Genomic DNA, 21,487 nt, shown 5'->3' with positions numbered 1-21,487 from the left:
TGCACTTCCTCCCGTACAAAGCTTCATATGGAGCCATCCCGATGCTAGCATGATGGCTGTTATTGTAGGCAAACTCCACCAAAGGTAGATGCTGCCTCCAAGAACCGCCAAAGTCCAGCACACACATTCTTAGCATATCTTCTATGGTTTGGATGGTCCTCTCTGACTGTCCGTCTGTCTGTGGATGGAAGGCAGTGCTAAAGTCCAACCTGGTACCCATGGCATTCTGCAGACTCCGCCAAAACCTGGAGGTAAACTGGGGCCCTCTATCTGACACTATAGAAACAGGAACCCCATGCAGTCTGACTATCTCATCTACATACACCTGCGCCAACTTGTCCACAGAGTAGCCACTCCTGACAGGGATGAAGTGAGCAGATTTGGTGAGTCTGTCCACAATCACCCATATGGAGTCCAATCTGTTGGACGCTGCCGGTAACCCCACTACGAAGTCCATAGCTATATTCTCCCATTTCCACTCTGGAATAGGTAGCGGGTTAAGCATTCCAGCCGGCTTCTGATGTTCCAGCTTCACCCTCTGACATACTTCGCAGGCTGACACAAACTGTGCCACTTCTTTCTTCATAGCTGGCCACCAGTAAACTTTCTTCATATCTTGATACATCTTGGTGGCTCCGGGGTGAATGCTGTATCTTGCATTATGAGCCTCTCTCATAATGTCTCCTTTTAGCCCTTTGTCATCTGGTACACACAATCGACTCCCATAGCGGAGGATCCCCTTATGGTCGAATCTGAACTCACTGTCCTTGCCTGACTGAACAGTCCTGGCAATCTTCACTAATTCTGGGTCCTCATGCTGTTTCTGAGCCACCTGCTCCAGAAACACGGGTGTCACTTTCATCTGAGCAACCAAGGCGCCTGTACCAGACAACTCCAACTGTAGACCTTCATCAATGAGCTTGTAAAACTCCTTCACCACTGGTCTCCTCTCTGCCGTGATGTGGGATAGACTACCTAGTGACTTCCGGCTTAGAGCGTCTGCCACGACATTCGCCTTACCCGGATGATACTGAATCTTACAATCATAGTCACTCAGCAGCTCCACCCATCTCCTCTGCCTCAAGTTCAAATCCCTCTGACTCAAGATGTACTGCAAACTTTTATGATCTGTGAAGATCTCACATTTTACCCCATAGAGGTAGTGCCTCCACATCTTGAGTGCAAAAATTACTGCTGCCATCTCAAGGTCATGTGTGGGGTAATTCAACTCATGCTTCTTTAGCTGCCTCGAAGCATACGCAATCACCCTCTCATTCTGCATCAGTACACAACCCAGTCCCACACGGGACGCATCACAAAAGACTGCAAAGTCTGCATCACTAGATGGCAGAGCTAACACTGGTGCTGAAGTCAACCTCTTCTTAAGCTCTTCAAAACTCTCTTCGCACTGATCGGTCCACAGAAACTTCTGATTCTTCCTGGTTAGTCTGGTCAGAGGAGTTGCTATTTTCGAGAAGTCCTGAACGAACCTCCTGTAGTAACCTGCCAAACCCAAGAAACTCCTGATCTCCGTCACTGAAGTGGGTCTAGGCCAGTTAGCCACAGTTTCTGTCTTCTTGGGGTCCACCTCTATCCCATTTTCTGACACCACATGCCCCAAGAAGGAAATGCTCCTCAGCCAGAACTCACACTTGGAGAACTTGGCATACAAGCCATGCTCCCTCAGGGTCTGTAAAACCATCCTCAGATGATGGGCATGCTCCTCTGCATTCCTGGAATACACTAGGATATCATCTATGAAGACAATAACGAAGTGATCCAGGTACTGGCTAAACACTCTATTCATGAGATCCATGAATGCTGCAGGGGCGTTGGTTAACCCGAACGGCATCACAAGGAACTCAAAATGCCCATATCTGGTCCTGAAAGCCGTCTTTGGCACATCCTCTTCCCTGATCCTCAACTGATGGTACCCAGATCTCAGATCTATTTTGGAGAAACAACCCGCTCCTGCTAGCTGGTCGAATAGATCGTCGATCCTTGGCAATGGGTACTTGTTCTTGGTAGTGACTTTGTTCAACTGTCTGTAGTCGATACAAAGCCTAAGGGATCCATCCTTCTTTCTCACAAACAAAACTGGAGCACCCCAGGGTGAGGTACTCGGTCGGATGAAGCCCTTGTCTACCAGCTCCTGCAACTGCTCCTTCAACTCTTTCAATTCTGCTGGCGCTATCCTGTAGGGAGGGATAGAGATCGGTCGGGTTCCAGGCATCAGCTCTATTTCAAACTCTATCTCCCTAGCAGGTGGTAAACCTGGCAGCTCGTCTGGGAACACATCTAAGAACTCTCTCACCACTGGCACCGAGGCGGGCTCTCTAACCTGACTGCTAAGCTCTCTCACATGAGCCAAATACCCCTGACATCCCTTCCTAAGCAACCTACGAGCCTGAAGAGCTGATATCAGACCTCTAGGTGTACCCCTCCTGTCTCCTCTGAAGACAACCTCAGACCCATCCTGACCTCTGAACCTGACTACCTTGTCCCTGCAGTCCAAGGTAGCACCATGGGTAGATAACCAGTCCATCCCTAGAATGACGTCAAAATCTGTCAAATCTAGAACCACTAGGTCGGCGGACAAGCATCTTCCCTCAACAAACACAGGACTACACTGGCAGACTGACTCTGCCACTGATGGATCACACTTGGGTCCACTGACCCAGAGAGGACACTCTAACCCAGAAGTCATCAGACCTAACCTCCCCACGGCTCTTGGAGCAATAAAAGAATGAGATGCACCAGGGTCCATCAAGGCATACACATCTGAACAACCAATGATTAAGTTACCTGCCACCACGGTGTTAGATGCATCTGCCTCCTGCTGAGTCATTGTGAAGATCCGTGCTGGAGCTGATGGACCTTCACCTCTGAAACCCGCTGAAGAAGAGGCTGCTCCTCTCCCTCTGCCTCTGCCACTGGCCTGAGTCATGGCTGGAGCTGCTGGCTGCGCTACACTGCCTGAAGCTGTCTGCTGGGACTGAGCCATCGGGACTGCTCTTGGACAATCTCGAGCCATATGCCCCTCCTGACCACATCTGAAACAGGCATTCGTCCCAAACCGACATACTCCCCTGTGTGGCTTACCACACCTCGCACAAACTGCATTATCCGCACCAGAGCTTGAGCCACTCCCAAATCCCAGACTAGACTTGACTTTATTCCAGAACTTATTCTTCTTACCCTTGGGCTTACCCCATTTCTTACTGCCTAAAGCTGCTGCACTCAGGGTAGAGGGATCTAATCTTCCTCCACCCGGAGTTTTAGAACCGGAAGACTGTGCCACTGACTGCTTAACTGTCCCCTGAACGATGGCACTGGCCTCCATTTTCCTGGCCATATCTACTATGGCATGGAAGCTCTCCCTGTCCACTGACTGGATTAAGGAGGAATACCTGGAATGAAGTTTCATGACATACCTCCTTGACCTCTTTGAATCTGTGTCCAGACTCTGTCCAGAAAAAGGCAACAGCTCCATAAATCTGTCGGTGTACTCCTCTACACTCATTTCATCTGTCTGCCTCAACTGTTCAAACTCTATCATCTTCAGCTCCCTTGAACTATCGGGAAAAGCCCATCCTGCAAACTCGTTTGCAAACTCTTCCCAGGACATGCTGTCCACTCTCGGGTTCACATAATTCTTGAACCACTCTCGTGCCTTCTTGCACTTAAGCGTGAACCCAGCCATCTGAATGGCTCTACTGTCATCAGCCCCAATCTCCTCTGTGATCACTTTAACCCTTTCCAGATATACAAATGGGTCATCCCCTTTTTCATACTGGGGAGCACCCAATTTCATGTAGTCAGTCATCTTGACCTTGCTCCCACTGGCTGAGCTAGGTCTAGATGGCTGAACAACTGGGGCTGCTGGTTCTGCAGGTGGTGGAGATGGTGCAACATTTTCTGAGGTAGGGTTTGCTGGATTTGGATAGTAGGGCGGAGGTGGATACATTGGGTACTGAGAGTATGGTGGGTAGTAAGGTGGGTACGGCATCTGTGTGGGATAAGGGGTAAAGCTAGGGTAATCCGATGTACCTCCCATCGAATACCCGGGGTGTTGTGAGAAGTGTGGGTAGTGAGGTGGTTGTACAAATCCCGAGGCCTGAGTGCCTCCTTGGGACTCTCCCATACCTTCCTCCGACATGCTAACTCCCAGACTGCCATCCCTCCTCTGCTCTACATCCATATCATCCCCCACGTCCTCTGACGCTCCTCCCTGAACTGTTCCTCTGACTGATCTGCTTCTACCCAGATCCAGAGACCTTCTAGGGTCTCTTACTGCTCTGTCCCGATTGGACCTGCTTGACATTGCCCTAGGCAATGTAGGAGGACGGGCGCTCATGCCCTCATCCTCAGGTGGCACTCCAGTTAATCTCGCTGATCGACGACTTCCCCTCATCCTGTTTTCTGAAAAACAGTACACATAGCACAAACATTAGCATCATATGGTTCATGTGGGCACACATGAACCCGCATCACATACATCACGTATCATAGCATATCATTAATGCACATGCATAAAATCATGGCATTTCACTTCATCATGCAAGACAGGACTCCACATCCTATCCTAGTGGACATGATCTTTCCTATTGTGCTTGACCTTCTATAACATCTATGAGCCCGACACTCTAGGTCCGACCATATGAACCTAGGGCTCTGATACCATTCTGTAACGACCCGAAAATCGGACCGCTACCGGCGCTAGGATCCAGATCGGCTTAAGGCCGCCGGGACCCGTAGCAAGCCTGACATATAACCTGTAAACCTGTATAATCCCATACATGATCCACAACATACATAAAAATTTAAAACTTTTCTTTATATGAACATCAACCAAACTCAACCTGTGCATAAACATTAACATAACATTGATCCCTCTGTGGGATCTCATCAGTGCCCCCAAGGGGTGACATAATATACGTTGAGTTGGTTTACATAAACATCGTAAAAATCTCTAAGATCATGTGTAAAAGGGATAACACAATCTATGGTCAAGCACACACTAACATCCATAAACCTTATTACATAACTATACTGTACATTTACATTACAATTTGATCATGTCCATAACTAGCTATTACATAAGCATGACTTCTTTACTTTATCCGGACTCCCGCACTATACCGTACCTGCAAGCCTGGGGGTAAAGGGAGAGGGGTGAGCTAAAAGCCCAGTGAGCTGAACTATAAAACATTTTAACACTATGCTTTAATGAAATGCATCATAACACAGACAATTCACATAAGGGTTGGGTGAACTTGTCACCAATTAGTCCAAGCTAACATGGTGCCAGGCCATAGCATGGGGTCCTGGTCTTCCTGTCATACATACATTACTTACCATTATTCCAGGGCCTCCTCTGGGCTCCTGGTCTTCGAGTCCACAATCGTGCCAGGCCGTAGAATGGGGTCCTGGTCTTTCATTTCCGTGCCAGGCCGTAGAATGGGGTCCTGGTCTTCCTGTCATGGACTAATTGGGTCATCCAACATTCACCCACATCAACAACACATGATGCAATGCGGCATATTCGTGAAACTAATACAATCACCCTATTGCATGATCATGATGCATGAAACATGATAAAACATTTAATTTAAAAGATTAAGTTTAGTTCCACTCACCTCTGGCTGACTCTGCCAACACCGAAGCAGCTGACCTCACTGCTGGGGTCCTCGGTTCCTCGGGTCCGAACCTACACAGGTGGACTCAAATGAAGGACCAAACATACTTGAACATAACTCTAAAATACTCCCCAAAAACCCCCTAAAACATCCTGAAAACATCACATAAAAACATGCAAGAAATGGCTGAACAGGGCACTTTCGGCGGCAGGTTCGGCGGCCGAAAGTCCCTCCAGAGCCGAAAGTCAGGCAGGTTCGGCGGCACCTTCGGCGGCCGAACCTCCCAGACAGATCCGAAAGTCTTCTTTCGGGGACAAGCTTCGGCAGCCGAATGCTGCCTCCACAAGGGGGTTCGGCGGCCGAAACTCCCTTCGGCGGCCGAACCTGGTTTCTGCCAGAAGGGCAGAAACTTGGTTCACATGAACCCCTTGCCTCCCAAAACCTCAAATCATGCATAAACTTGTTCTAAAACATGCATACTTGTCATACATCACACCTAGGGGTCTCAAACTATCATATACCCCAACTACAACACTTCAAACACACACAATCAACTCACATTGCTCAAAACATCAATATTAACCCATAACTCAACATATAACCTAACATGTCTTTCTACCCATAGATCTTGCATAAAACTTATTTAAAACACATAAGGAGCTTAAGATCGACTCTTACCTCTTGAAGATCGAGAGGGAGACGACCTAAACTTGGAGATCCACGAAAATGAGCTCCTGACTTCCCAAAGCTCCAAAACTTGGTTTAAATGCTCAAAATTTGCAATGTGAGTTTAAAACTCAAGAAAAATGGAAGAGATTTGGAGGAAGAACACAAGAGTTGCAAAGGGAAGGTCGGAAGCTTGCTGTGGCCGAAAATGGGAGAAAACTCGCCCATTTCGGCTAAGTGCCCCTTTTATAGGTGGCTGGCCAGGCCACGTTCGGGGGCCAAAAGTGCCTCCGCATGCATGCAATGTTCGGCGGCCGAACTTGACTTTCGGCGGCCGAAACTGGACTTCCCTAACTCATGCTTTCGGGAGCCTAACGTGCCTCCAAAACGTATGCATGTTCGGCGGCCGAACTTGACTTTCGGCGGCCGAACCTGGGTTTTCCTCCAAGGACTATTTCATGCAAAAACTCATTTAATTTCATACTTAAAATCATAAAACACATTAAAACATTTTTATAAAACATGATTCTACCCTTCTAGAGGTCTCCGGCATCCGAGATTCCACCGGACGGTAGAAATTCCGATACCGGAGTCTAGCCGGGTATTACATCCCTCAACTACTCATAAGGAGGAGGCAAAGAATTCAACAGATACACTATTTGGAATTCTTCCTCCATCTTAACTTGCAGATTCTGCAAGTCAAATAACATCTTCTAGAAAATGTAGTTCTCCTTAATAGTCTTGCCTTCGTCCATATTGAAGCCTAAAACCCTCTACATTAGGTACATTCTGTTAGGTAAAGATTGTTCCAGATAGAGTTTCTTCAAAAGTCTCCAAATCCCAAAAGCAGTCTTTTCATGGATTACTTTTCTGAGAATATGATCCGAGAGACACATAACTATCAAGTTCCTGACCTTCTTACTCCTTTCTCTTCTTGACCATTTGACCAGCTCCTCAATCTCTCTCCCTTTGGATCTTACTTCTTGATCCAAGGTGATGATTGAAGCAGCCCCAGAAGATTATGAGGTTTCAGGAGTTAAAGAAAGAATTCTTTTCTGGAATAGAGTTCTAGGTTTCTTTGATTCATTTTCTTCCTCAAGATTTCATATTTCTGGATCATCATTGAAAGCTTCTTGTAGCCCCATGATCTCAAGGCTTATCTCGATCTTTTCTTTTCAAAGCATGAAATCTCCTCTCCCATCAAACTTCTCAATATCAAGTTTCTACATAGTCGATGCCATTCTTTCCTCAACCAGGCTTTAAGAAAATTGATCGGCGATGAACCACGCCACTCACAAACCGTGCTCTGACTTTTCAAAAAAAAAAACTGATCGGCAATGAACTGTCCTGCTCACAGACCGGGCTCTAATATCAATTGTTGTAGCTTTGATACCACTTGTAGTTCCTCAATACTCAAATACCAAACAAAACGCAATCTCCAGTGAGCGACGTAATAGAAATAAGATAAAATAAAGAAAAGAAAGAAAAACAGAGAAGAAGAAGACACAAAGAGATTTATGAGTTCGAATCAATTTTTGAGGATCGTTCTACGTTTCGGAAGAAGGAATCCTTTATTCACGATGAGTTATAGAGAAGAGAACAACCACATGAGCACAAGCTCGATTATAGATCAACAAGGATAGAAAAATAATCTCAGTGCTTTTTCCTTCACGCTCTCTTTTCATCATTCACACATTTAAAACAGAAGAATGTTTGCTTCTTAAATAGCAAATTCAACGACCTTGGTCCCATGAAAAAGACTGAAAAATCCCTCAGTTTTTTTAAATGAAATCGGGTAAATAAAATGTTGTCATCCTCTTAATCCTCTCTGTCTTTTTAGATGTTTTGAGCTCTTTAAAGAATCAATGCATTCAGAGTTTCTAAACACTTCAGCCCTTCTTTTATGAGGCATGCCTTACTTGTTCTGCTTCCATGCAGGCCGATCCTTCTGGCAAATCGTCTGATCTCTTTATTTTTATCCAGAAGTTCCAAACTCTTTTTGAAGAATTCGACATCAGTACTTTTATATATATATATATATATATATATATATATATATATATATATATATATATATATATATATATATATATATATATATATATATATATATTATTTGTTAATTATAATTATAATTATATCTAAATAAAGCCAAAGTTTCTGCATCGTCGATGCCATTCTTTCCTCAACCAAGTTTCAAGAAAATGGATCGGCGATGAACCTCCCTGCTTACAAACCGTGCTCTGACTTTTCAAAAAAATTGACCGGCAACAAACCTCATTGCTCATAAACCGAGCTCTAATACCAATTGTTGTAGCTCTGATACCACTTATAGTTCGTCAATACTCAAATACCATATAAAATTAACGTAGACACGGTCTCCAATGAGTGACGTAACAAAAACAAGATAAAATAAAGAAAAGAAAGAAAAATAGAGAAGAAGAAAATATAGAGAGATTTACGAGTTCGGATCGATATTTGAGGATTGTTCTACGTCTCGAAAGAATGAATTCTTTATTCACGATGAGTTATAGAGAAGAGAATAACCACACGAGCACAAGCTCGATTACAGATCAACAACTGCAGAAAAACAATCTCAGTGTTTTTTCCTTCGCGCTCTCTTTTCTTCTTTCGCACACCCAAAACAAAGGAACGTTTGATTTTTAAATAGCAAACTCAACGACCTTGGTCCCATGAAAAAGACTGAAAAAACCCCTCAGTTCTTTTAAATAAAATCGGGTAAATAAAACGTCGTCGTTACTCTTAATCCTCTCTCTTGTTAGACATTCTGAACTTTTTAAAAAATCTGTGCATTCAGAGTTTCCAGACACTCCAACCTTTCTTTTATCAGGCCTCCCTTACTAGTCATGCTTCTATGCAGGTCAGTCTTTCTTTCTGACAAGTTATCTGATCTCTCTGTTTTTGTTCAAAAATTCTAAACTCTTTTTGAAAAATTCGAGCATTAGTGCTTCAAAATCAATCAATATATATATATATATATATTATTTATTAATTATAATTATAATTCTAAAAGTGTTAAACTATAAAGTAATTGATGATTGTATATTCTTGTGATGTTTTAATGGCCGGAATCTGACATCCATTGCCGGCCAAAATCCTGCGACCTTGCAAACGAGGAAAATACATTTCGGACGATGAATGCTGATGATGCGGTTAATGATTTAAAAAAATAAAAATAGAAAGCGATTCCTATAACTGCATTATAGTCAAATGGGTCGAACTAATATTGGCTTTATATCTGAAGCTAAGATTTTAAATTTGAACTTCAATTGATTTCTATAAAAATATAAAATTAAATTAAATTATAATATATAAATATATTTTTTTATAGAAGTGATTGAAATTTCAAATTAAAATTTTTCATCTATCTGAAATATTTATTTTTATAATATATAAAAAAAACTATTTTTCAATGTACAAGTCATCAGTTTTATTCAATTTTATGCCTTTTTAGTATAAAAATAAAATAAAATATAAATAACTTAATTAATACATTTGGGTTGCTGAAGTGTTTTCAGAATTGTGAATTATCGGAATTAATTGAAAAAAAAATGATAGAAGACTTTCTCTACATAAATTTTATGGCTTCTATATATGCACGCTTAAATGGTTGTGCGGTAGCTGTCGTTTACTTACTACTCTATTTATTATATGGGGATTAAAACCATTTTGTATTTATCAATTTTTATTAAAAAAAAGACTGCTTTATATTTTATAAAATTAAAATTTTTATTTATTATGTAAAATAATTATTAATTAATTTATTTTAATTTTAATTAAAATGAGTAAATAGTATAATTATTTATTAATGGTATATTTTTGTTAAGGCAAATAAATAAAAAGACGATCCTAACTCTAGACCCTTAATAATTGTGTGAATTTTACAAACTATGATTATTTAATTTTCAGTAGACTCAAGAGTACAATAAATAAATAAATTGATTAAACATTAAAAAATATTTTTATATAAAATTTAATAGACTAAAAGTAAATATTTATAATTGAGATTGACATCATCTAAATATAAAAAATATTAAATATATTTTAATTATTAGTTTATTAATGTAATTAAATCGGTTTATTTTAATGATTTAGATATATTGCATGGAAGGTAAAACTCTTAATATTGCATAGTTCGTTGAATAAATTACAAAGTTTTATTTAACTTTATTTCAATTTGCATAAGGGAACACAATAAAATTTTATAAATTTTAAAAAAATATATATTTTATTTTTTTACAAATAAGATAATTATAAAAGAGAAATCCATTAAATTAATTTTTTTACAAAGGATTATATTCTATGGGATACCAAATAAGAGGCATCCTCATTTATGGATGGAGTAGTGAGGGGACCAAGTTGAGAACACTACGTTTGCGTAGTAGCTAATCTGATGGTTGGTACAACACAAGTCATTACACGATATTGTTTTTCAAGCCTTGAAGAAATTATCGCCATTGCTTTTGCTTTTAAAAGTTTAAACTTTTGTTGAAAGAGAAAAAGGAAAAATATTGGAAGATAATTTTTTTTTTCTAAAAAGGAGCAATGATAATTCTTATCGAATTGGGTATTATCAAAATAAATAATAAAAATATTATTTCATTATGAAACAAAGTATACTCTCAATATATTGTATAGTTTTCTGAAGGGTAAGAATATTAGTTAGAAAGAGCAATAAGAGGTCCAAAAATCCAGTGAACGAGGCAGGGCCACAAGAGACTTCCGTAACACAAAGGGGTCCTACAAAAATCTTGAACTGAAATTGATGTTGGATTTTTATTTTGCATTGAATTCCAGATTTTGGGCATCAACATTATTGCAATATTTAGGATGGTGATTGGTAATTTTCAACATCCACAAATGCTTAGCATTTTCTATTTTTAAAATTTCCTTAAACCCTAATCAAAGCTCTTGCCACCACCGTCCACCGACCTCCTTTCTTGCCTGCTTTCTTTGTTTTCTTTCATTTTGTTTTTCTTCTTAAAAATAAAGGCTTTTTCCCATAACAGGTACAGAAGAAGACAAAAAAGAAGCCCCACTTTCTCTGAATTTTGATTCTCAAAAGTCTCTCTTCTATCACTGAAACGTGTCACTTCACACACAGTAGATTCCAATTCCATAGACATCAAGTAAATCTTTCTAGCAAAAAAAAATTGGACCCAAAATTCCAAGAAGCTAGTTTAGTTTCTGCCGTTTCTTTCTCCCCTCGTCTGAATGTTAATTTCAATCTCCTCCCATCAATCTCGCCGACTCGGTCAGGCTCACAGATGCCTAAATTTGTCTCCACGTATTTCTCTTTCTACAAGTGGAGTGTCCACTGTCACCTATGCATTTTTGATGGAGAATTTTCATTTCCCATTTCTTAACTTTGCTTAGAATTTGAGAAAACAAGTAGGGGGAGAGGTGGATTCTTCTAATGGGTACTGGATTTCTCTACAGTATCAAAAATCGGTTTGGTTTTGTTAATATTACAGGTCTTGTAAACGAGTTTGTGTATCATAATATGTATAGGTTCTTTACTTTTTTCTGGGGTTATGTCTGCAGCTACACCGTTTATCTGCTTGAATTGTTCTTCAGACATATCTTCAGGTACGCTTGATTTGCTCATCTGGGGTGCTTTATCTTTTATTGTAATTGTTGTTTCTGATTGAATCACAAATGGGTTGTTTCGTTTTCTGGCAGATTTGAGAAAGGAAAATTTCTGGACAAGTTTGAGTCCGATTCTGATGAGGTTTATCATCAAACAGAAGATGATCGATTTGGTTCAATTTGCTCTTCGGATTCAGAGATGGATAAAAGCGATGAAGAAGGAGAGAATTCTGTTATTATGGAGAGTGCCTTGTCGGCAAGCACTAATAAGTATGAGTTTTTGTCTGGAAAAGGCATACGTGGGTTCGTGGAAGAACCAAGAACCTTGAGCTTTACTGTCCATGAGCTGTCCCTGGATTCAAACAATGATGCAATTGTGAATCCTCCAATTTTTGGTACTGGACGCTTCCCTGATGACGAATTCCAGGGCGTTGGGTTAATTGCAGAGGTAGCGGATAAAGAAGATGAATCAGCGGCCTTCGTCAAAAGTTTTGCCATTGATGAGGCTTCAGAAGGTAAACAGGAAGGAGAAAGATTGATGATGGAGAAGAATTCTAAGGACGAAACGTTAATTTCTGATGATGGAGTCACTGTCGACAGGGGTTTTCGAGATCATGAATTGGATGCAGAGGAAACAGAGAATTCAGTTACAAGTTCGGTCATTGAAGAGGGATTAGAGAAGCAGGAGCCGGAAACATCCACCGAGGAAAATATTTCTGATAACCAAGAGATGGGTGGTTTAGACCATAGCCCTGAAAATTCGGTTAATAGGACTGCCGGTGGAGTATTTGAATCTGAAAGTCTCATTTTCATGGATGAAGAGAAGATGGAACATAGTAGAGAAGCAGAAGAAATTTCCATTGAAGGAGTAGAACCTCAAAGCTGCATGTTGATGGATGAGGAGATGACAGAACAAAACAGAGAAACGGAAGCTGTTTTAATGAGAGAGCAATCCATGGATTCCGACGATGAATATATAGAATTAAAACCCCAGAAACAGAATTCAATTTTGGATGAGGAAATATTGTCTACAGAGGATTTAAGCAACATTGATGACAGAGAAGAAGAGCAAGAATTAGTCCATGAAAAGGCAGAACCGAAATTTGAAGAATCCATCTTCCAAGAGCATAAAGCCTCAGATTCACATGTCCAAAGTGATTTAGATTACATGTTTGAGCACCAGGACATAATAGAACAGCTAAAACTGGAGCTGAAACTAGCAAGAACAGGGGGTCTTCCAACAATTCTTGAAGAATCAGAATCTGAAGAATTGGAAACTCCGAAAACAGAACAAGAGCTAAAGCCAATGAAGATTGAAGACCAGAAATTTGAGCGCAAAGATCTCCTGGAAGGGATTCAGAAAGTTTACAAGAGCTACTTGGACAAAATGCGAAAATTGGACATCTTGAACTTCCAGACCATGCACGTACTTGGTGAGTTCTCCATTTTTAACCTTCCTGATTGATGCTGCAGATTCTTTTTTCCCCCCGGCATAAATCTTTCTGTGAATTATATTTTTATTGTGTCTTCATCGCTAGGCTTACTGCAGATGAAAGACACAGTTCAGTTTCAGACAGCTCGCAAATCTTCTGTTCCAGCAGTTATCTCTCTTCTTTCGCAGAACTTATGGTCATGCAAAGGAACCGCGGTGGTTGATCCAATGAAGAAGGTGATTTCAGACATATACAGTGATTTCGAAACCATATATGTTGGACAGCTTTGCCTTTCCTGGGAAATACTCCAATGGCAATACTGGAAAGCTAAAGAATTGCAAAACTATGATTCTCAAGAATCCCATCAATATAATCAAGTAGCTGGTGAGTTTCAATTATTTCAAGTCCTGATACAAAGGTTCCTGGAGAATGAGCAATTTCAAGGTCCCAGGGTCCAGAATTATGTCAAGAGCCGATGTGTCCTTCGTAGTCTTCTCCAAGTTCCTCTAGTTAAAGGTAAAAGCTATTGACAAATCAAACATTCCAGACATAATAAACTATATTCAACTCACTGTAACCGAAATGCAGATGATAGTTTCAAGGACAAGGGAAAAACAGGAGACAACAATGAAGATGCAATTACAAGCCAAATGCTAATAGAAGCCATTGAGCAATCAATGCAAGTTTTCTGGGAATTCCTTCGTGCCGACAAAGATGAAAGCAGTGTGTTCTTGCAGAGTCATCAACAATCCCATCTTAATCTCCAAGACCTTGTAGATTCAGAGCTGTTAACTGATATTCGAACCGATTGTCAGAAGGTATGTTCTCTAAGTCTCCAAAATTTACACTGCTCATAATATGGAGTCTTGAGATTATAATCAATAATTTTCATGTGATGCAGAAGGATAAAAAGCTTAAAGACATATTGAGAATTGGAAATTGCATAGTGAAGAGGTTCAAAAGGCAACAGGATGATCGAGTGAATCATATCCAGAAACTGGTAAGAGCTCAGGTGGAACTGAAATTGGTTTCAAGAGTTCTAAGCATGCCCAAACTAACAAGAGATCAATTGATATGGTGTCATGAAAAACTACTAAAGATTAACTTCTGTAATAGAAAAGTTTTTGTAGAGTCCTCATTTTTGCTCTTTCCATGTTGACTGACACGGCAAGTGCTTTTAAGAAGGTTTATATACATATACATGGAAAGTAAGTGTCATCTTCCACTTAAAGCCAATGTTAATGGAGACAACTTTCCACTCTTTTTCAATGGTTTGCTTTTTTTATTATTTTATTATGTATTTTTTTATTTTAAAAAATTAAGCTGTAATTTTTCAATTATTTATCTAATTGGGACATGAAGAGGAGATGCAGGAGAGAAACAATTTGTTAATTATATTAATGAATAAGGATTCAGATTTGGTTTAAAAATGAATTTAATATGTTTTAATTATAAAAATATTAAAATAACAAAATTATTTTTTAAAATTGCTTTTATAAATAATATCTGAGGTTAAGTGTCATACAATTAATTGCTTTTTTTAAATAATATTTAAGTTCAAATGTCATACAATCACTAAATAATTGCATGCTAATATACACTATAAATAATAAAATAATTAAATCACTAAATAGTTGAAAAGTAATGAACTTTGATTTTGTAATTAGCCAAAAGCATCTCCACCTAAACCCTTTTTTTATTAGATTAAACCATAAACGGCAAGAGAATTAAGAATCATCACGAGAAGTATAATGGGTGCTTAAAGATTTCATTATTTAACAAACATATTTTATTTACAAAAAATATTTTAATTCTCACACTACGAATTCTATTGATTTTAAAGTGAAATCTTTTAAGATAAAAATAATTTATTTATTTTATAGGTTTTGTATTATAATTTCCATATATGAGCATATTTGATTAAAAAATATGAAGCACATAAAATAAATGTTTAATAATAGTTGAGTTTCGAACACTCGATTCTTACTAAATTTATAAGAGACGGTCATATTAGAGTTTTATGACAATTTAGCACATCAATTCACTTTTTTTAGCACGGTTTAAATCTCAGACTAATAGGTCTGACCTAATATGATTGAGATATGAGAAATTAAAATTTAAATTACTTCTTTTAATGAGTAGTATGGCTATAGACTCCTATACATTTAGAATCAGATCCATATAAGCGCTGGAAAAAATTAAATAGTCACCTGACAATAAAAAAAAAGAAATGTTCATGCTTTAGAAGACAAAAAAATAGAAATATAGAAAAGAAAAAGAGTGAATCAGAGGAACAGATCACTCATATAGACCAAAATCCTATTCTTTTATACATTTTAGATATACATTAAATGATTTTATAGTTTTTAAAACATTTATATTTTTGAGAGAACTTCCTATTCAAAAACAATTGCTCAATTTGGCTTATTTCGCTATTTCGCTATCCACCCCATCAATGCAAATATTTTTTAATCCATTTTCTCTAGTTTCATATAAACAATTAGCTTATTTTATTAAATATTAATAAAAAAAATTGAAAGAGTGTTGTAGTTGTTTTTTTTTATCGAAGAGTGTTGCAGTTGTTGATAATAAAACATAAGTGTTAGATTATATTATTTAAATTTATTTTAAAAAAAAAGAGATTATATTATTTAAATAAATGAATAAATAATGCGAATGCAAAATAAAAAAATCGTGATTTCTCAAAAAAAAAATCGTGGAGCAGAGTAAATCATCGGAGACTACAGTGATTAAATCTGAGCCGTTATTTTCATCAAACTGCAACCGTAGGATCTAGGGCGACAATCTAGTAAATTGCCCCTTTTTATATACTCTCATTTCACCGCCCAACACCGTTTTCTGGTTTCGCGAGCGGCTCCACACTCGAAAACCCTAGGTGAGAGCGATTGACAGAGGTTAAAAATGGTTCAACGACTAACATATCGGAAACGTCACAGCTATGCCACCAAATCGAACCAACATCGGATCGTCAAAACGCCCGGTATCTCTTCTCTCTCTGTTTCACTTTGTATACATAGATGTATTTGTGAATGCAATGACATTATTGGATCTCATGTTGTGGAGGTGTTGTTTTGTTAACGTTCTGAATTGAGTGTGGATATGAACAGGTGGAAAATTGGTGTACCAGACCACAAAGAAGAGAGCAAGTGGTCCTAAGTGCCCTGTTACTGGCAAGAGGATTCAAGGGGTATGTTATGCTTTACTCTTTATTTTTAGGAGTATAGAAATTGTAGGTTCAAGATTTTGGAATATCATAAATGCTTGTTTAGACGTTTCCTGATCTAGCAAGCAATTATAATGTCATGTTCACTTTATGTATTTGAATTTTGAGAAAGCTCAGGACTAGTATTAGTTTATAGTGTGAGATATGGGGATTGAAAACGTTTTTTCATCCTGCATTGCGGACTAAATTGATCAACTTTTTTGTGGACTGTCATTTGGGGGGTGGAGAATTTAAATTTTGAGTATATGAGATTGTGTGTTTTATTTGAACCATACAGAAAAATGAAATAAGGATGAGTAGCAGATGAGATTTTATATTGATAATATGATATTGCGATATCGAAATGCAGTCATCTAACCCACATTGTATTATAGGGTGATGGTCCCCTTCTAGGTCACAAACTCGTTATTGGATTATCAAAGCATGCCACCCGTAGTTTGTTCTGAACTGTTTTCTTTTCTTCTGGTATTATACTATTATTAGCAGGTACTACAGACTTGTATCCCAAATGCCAACAGGTTAGGAAATAACTTTCTTTTTCTATAATAGAGAGAGAATGTGAGATTGGTTGGCGGGAGGAGGCAATCTAAGAAGTTTCAGTCCTCGCCTAGAGACTTTTAACTATTGTTGCAAGGTTGTTACATGAACCAAATCCCTCAACCACAAAAAATAAGAACTGAGATTACTGGCCAAAGGAGCTTGTAGGTTTGTTATGCTTGCCATTGTATATTGGACCACCTTAAGTCTGACGTTTTATGGGAATTAAGTGATTTTGGACTGTTTGGTTGAATTTGTTAGAAAGATGCACATAAATCTAAATTCTTGGATCTTCTTGTGATTGAGCCAAAATTAATTTAGAATGTTAGAAGTTGGAAGTTGCTGTACTTGATATTCCATATTTTAATGTTGTAGTCTGGGAGAGGAGTTCATAGTATTGTATGATATTTGGGAGCTGTTTACTTTCTCTTTTACTTTTTTTTTAATAATTGTGATTATACTTTAAGTTCTGATATATCGCTACTGATATCTGCAGATCCCACACTTGAGACCTGCTGAATATAAGAGGTCAAGATTAGCACGTAACAGGAGGACTGTGAACCGGGCTTATGGTGGTGTGCTGTCTGGTGGTGCTGTTAGAGAGAGGTTTGTTTTTATGTGACCCCAAGAATTACAAATTTTTAATTTGTTGTATTGAGTGTTTTAAACTGAATTCTGTTGCACAGAATTATTCGAGCATTTTTGGTTGAAGAGCAAAAGATTGTGAAAAAGGTCTTGAAGATTCAGAAGGCAAAGGAAAAGCAAGCCTCTAGAAGTTAAGATTGAAATATCCAATGTCTTGGATGATTTATGGAAACAGCCAATGTTAGTGATTAAAGAAAAGTACTGAGGGCATTCCAATTTGAATCTTGTATTTTGTTTTTGGTTTGTGTGAACTATTTTTCTAAGCTTTATTTAGGAGTTACACTGCAATTTTGTTCGGTTTTTTTTTTATTTTTTATTTTATCTTTGATGCTTTCTTGAAGTCTTTCTTGGTTGACATGTCTAATGATATTACGTGGTTATTGCTATTACTGGGATATTTACAAGTTGTATATTGGTTTGTCTGGTTATCTTGATGAGCTTACATAGGGTGCCATTATTACATAAAAGGAAATTACTATTTAGTTTGTGTTTTAGTGAAACTAATAACTTAGTTTCCCTATTTTCAAAATTATGTTGATTATTTTGTTCATTTTTGTATTGTTAACATAATTGGGCTTATCAACGGTGGAGATTGGGAAGAAATTAACTGATATGATCCTTAACCCAAGAGCCTGTGTGTGACTTTCCAGTAGATTGTTGTAGCTGCCACACGACACCAGGAATTCCTCTAGCTCATAGGTACACGTTTGGAGTGATCCATGTCTTGGAAGGCTAACTTCCAGATATGCCATCTTTGTAGCAAAAAATTTCTGGTTCCAAAAGATTATTGTAGGAAATTCATTACCAGTTCTCCAGAGTTCAAATGGTTTCGTGGGTCCTCAATTCATGGATTAGTTGGACATCCATGTAGGGGCGTAGATTATTGTAGGAAATTCATTACCAGTTCTCCAGAGTTCAAATGGTTTAGTTGGTCCTCAATTCATGTATTAGTTGGACATCCATGCAGGGGCGTGCAGTTTCGAACCGAACTGATATTTCATAAATAATCAAACTTAATTGATATCTTTGATTTAGTTTGGTTTGACTCAATAATGATGTTTGAGATTTAAGAATGGCTTTATATATTCAGAGTATATTTTTATAAATTTGGTTTGTTATTCTCACTTATTTCTTTTTATTCCTTCTCTATTGTTTTTTTTTATATATAACTACCGTTTTACGCTTGTACCTTTTTATCATATTCGCGCTGGTTGTATAAATGGATGCGCATTATTCTTTTTTTATCAAGCGGTCATTTAATTCCATTTAGTGCCACTTGAACACGATTTCGGGCGTCATGAGATTTGTTGTTCCATGTGGGTTAATAGATATTTGAGGCTAGAGCTCTTGTGGACAAATTTACGTCTAGTTCGATTTGCCAGATAGACCCTGGGCTTGCATGAGATGTAGAGTTGCACATTGAGGTCTAACTGAACTTAGGCCTGGTCTTCCTAGTATGTGCTTTGTCAAGGCCTAGGTGTCTGGAGCCCAGCCGTCATCAAGTCCTTTTACCTGTTCATTAATTATTCTAATTTATGAGGGTAAACTTTAAGATCTCAATTATTACCGTGTAGCTTTAGGAGAGTTTTGTCAAAACGTCCCTTTTTTGCCTTTTTCCCATTTTAAACTTGTGCTCTTGCTTTTACTATGCTATCTTACTCTTTTTCTTTTCTATAATCTCTGATTTCCTAATTCGAGGTATGTCTTGCTTCTCTCATGACTTCTACTAGAATTTCTCATATGGTTGGTGTGGTATCTTCTGTCACTCCTTTTTTCTCTCACTATTTTTTCCGCGACTTCACTAACACTACAATCTTCAAAATTAGAGCTCCCTTGCCTAATGAACGAATAGCTCTCCCTAACCACCGCTGGTAGGCCTGGTAGACATTCAGCAAGGGCATGATTTGGTCTTTTTTGTAAAGCAACACGAGTTCAATCTCACCTTTCCGTTTATCCCTTTTTCATCGACCTTTTTTTGTCACTTTAAAGTGACATCTCGAATGTTATCTCCTAACTCCATCTTGTTCATGTGCTACTTTGAGTCTATTTACTTGTGTTAGGGTTTCGCCCCCTCCCTCAAGTTGTTCTGAACCTTCTTCCATCTGGTCAAATGTAACCACAGGTTCTATTATTTCGACTCCCGAGCTGGGTTGTCAATATTCGCGCAGTATAAGAATTCTATCAAGGGTTGGGCAGAACAGTTTGTTGTCATTGAGCTGAAGGAGAGTTCGAGAATCAATTGAGACATTGACCTCTCCTAGGAGAGATTCCTTAGGGCTATAACGACTTCCTTAGGTTAATCCTAGTAGACCAAATCTGCCTTCTTCGATTGACCTCTGCAAGGAAGAAGTATAACGTCGAGAAGTGCATATTCATGTCTAACCTTCGGGACTGCCAAGAAGTTGGTCCTTTTGATTTTTTTTTTATGTTCTTTTTTGTTATTTTGAGTTCTAATGAACTGATTTTTCCTTTTTATTTTCTGGCGTGCTAATGGAACCATCAAGCTCCCCAAGGACTTTGCTTTGTCCCGGAAGAGTATAAAGGAGACTTTGGCTGCTTTCAAGGCCAACAAGTCTGTCGCAAATGTGACTTCAGAGTTTTTTCAGGCTGCAGCTCCTGCATCTTCAGCTTGCCGCTCTACTCCTACCCCCACGCCTTCTCTAACTCTGGTGCCGGTGTCGGGGGGTTCTCATTCTACAGTCTCCAGGATGTCGGTCTCACCTAAGGCGCTGGCCTCTTCCAAGGCTCTACCCGCTCCGAAGGAAGTCCCAAAGGAGCCCATTGTGGTTAGCGAGTTGGCGTACAGTAGTTCGGAGGAGGGTATCAGGTCTACTCCCTTGGAAGTCCCTCTGATCAAAGTTGTGAATGCCATTACCATTGAGGGCAGGGTTGCTAAACACGCTAGGACTTCAGAACCCTCAGAGGGCCGCTCCTTCTCCTCCCGTTGATAAGCGTAAAAAGATAATGGAGAATTTGTCTTCTGCCCCGGATAACGAGCTATTGAACATTGCCGAGGTGACTGCTAAGTTGATGCCATCCTTTATGGCCGAAATGTTGTGTGTAGGATGTTTGGGGGGTCCTAGTTGCTTTTGACCCTGCTTTCTAGCCTTTATTAGCCATTTGGCCTGTGCCACCAAATAGCAGGCAGTCTTCAGCTTGCGTTCATTGGAGACTCTTGGGGACAGTCTGAGGGAGATTTTCCTCATGGTAAGTTGTTTGTCCTTCTTGATAGTGTTTTTGGATTTTTGGTTTGTCTAACTTTATTTTTTCTCTTTTCAGTGGCAGTCCTTTGGCATGTTCATACAGATCGATGCCCGAAATCGATCTCTCCAGAGCTCAATGGACCGACGTATTGAGGAGGCACACCGGGATAAAAATCTGACAGCTACGGGTGAGGCTGTTGGCACATTATCAAGTTCAAGAGTCAAGTTGAAGACCTCACTAAGCAGCTCGGGGAGCTATAAGAGGAGGTTGCCAAATCATCCCAACGGGTTTCTGCAGTGGAATCTCAGCGAAATAAAGCCCTCGTGCAGTTGCCTGTTCTAGAGGAGACTCGTCGTCAGCGCGATAAGGCCTAGGCTCAATGCGACAAGGCCCTGGCTCGCACTACTATCCTTCAGCAGGAGCTCAACAAGCATATCAACAACCTGAAAGGCCTGACTTCGGCAGCGGAGTAGTCTCAACTTTAGCAGCAGCAACTCCATTAAGAGATT

The 21,487-nt window shown here is 39.2% G+C and overlaps 2 protein-coding genes across 2 annotated transcripts; both read left to right on the top strand.

Moving 5' to 3' along the window:
• Positions 1-11,230: 11,230 nt before the first annotated feature.
• LOC110615797 lies at positions 11,231-14,617 on the top strand. The gene is made up of 5 exons (XM_021757908.2): positions 11,231-11,915; positions 12,009-13,348; positions 13,454-13,864; positions 13,937-14,166; positions 14,250-14,617. Exons 1-5 carry the CDS (start codon positions 11,743-11,745, stop codon positions 14,505-14,507), a joined length of 2,412 nt encoding a protein of 803 aa, XP_021613600.1. The 5' UTR covers positions 11,231-11,742; the 3' UTR covers positions 14,508-14,617.
• A 1,570-nt stretch (positions 14,618-16,187) lies between these two features.
• LOC110614663 (60S ribosomal protein L34) lies at positions 16,188-18,184 on the top strand. Its single transcript, XM_021756273.2, has 4 exons — positions 16,188-16,349; positions 16,477-16,556; positions 17,626-17,735; positions 17,816-18,184. The coding sequence occupies exons 1-4, from the start codon at positions 16,271-16,273 to the stop codon at positions 17,907-17,909; spliced, it is 363 nt and encodes a 120-aa protein (XP_021611965.1). The 5' UTR covers positions 16,188-16,270; the 3' UTR covers positions 17,910-18,184.
• Positions 18,185-21,487: the final 3,303 nt, after the last annotated feature.

This window comes from Manihot esculenta, chromosome 5, assembly GCF_001659605.2.
Source record: "Manihot esculenta cultivar AM560-2 chromosome 5, M.esculenta_v8, whole genome shotgun sequence".
In the NCBI taxonomy this organism is placed as follows: Eukaryota; Viridiplantae; Streptophyta; class Magnoliopsida; order Malpighiales; family Euphorbiaceae; genus Manihot; species Manihot esculenta.
This window is presented reverse-complemented; position numbering and strand designations above follow the sequence as displayed.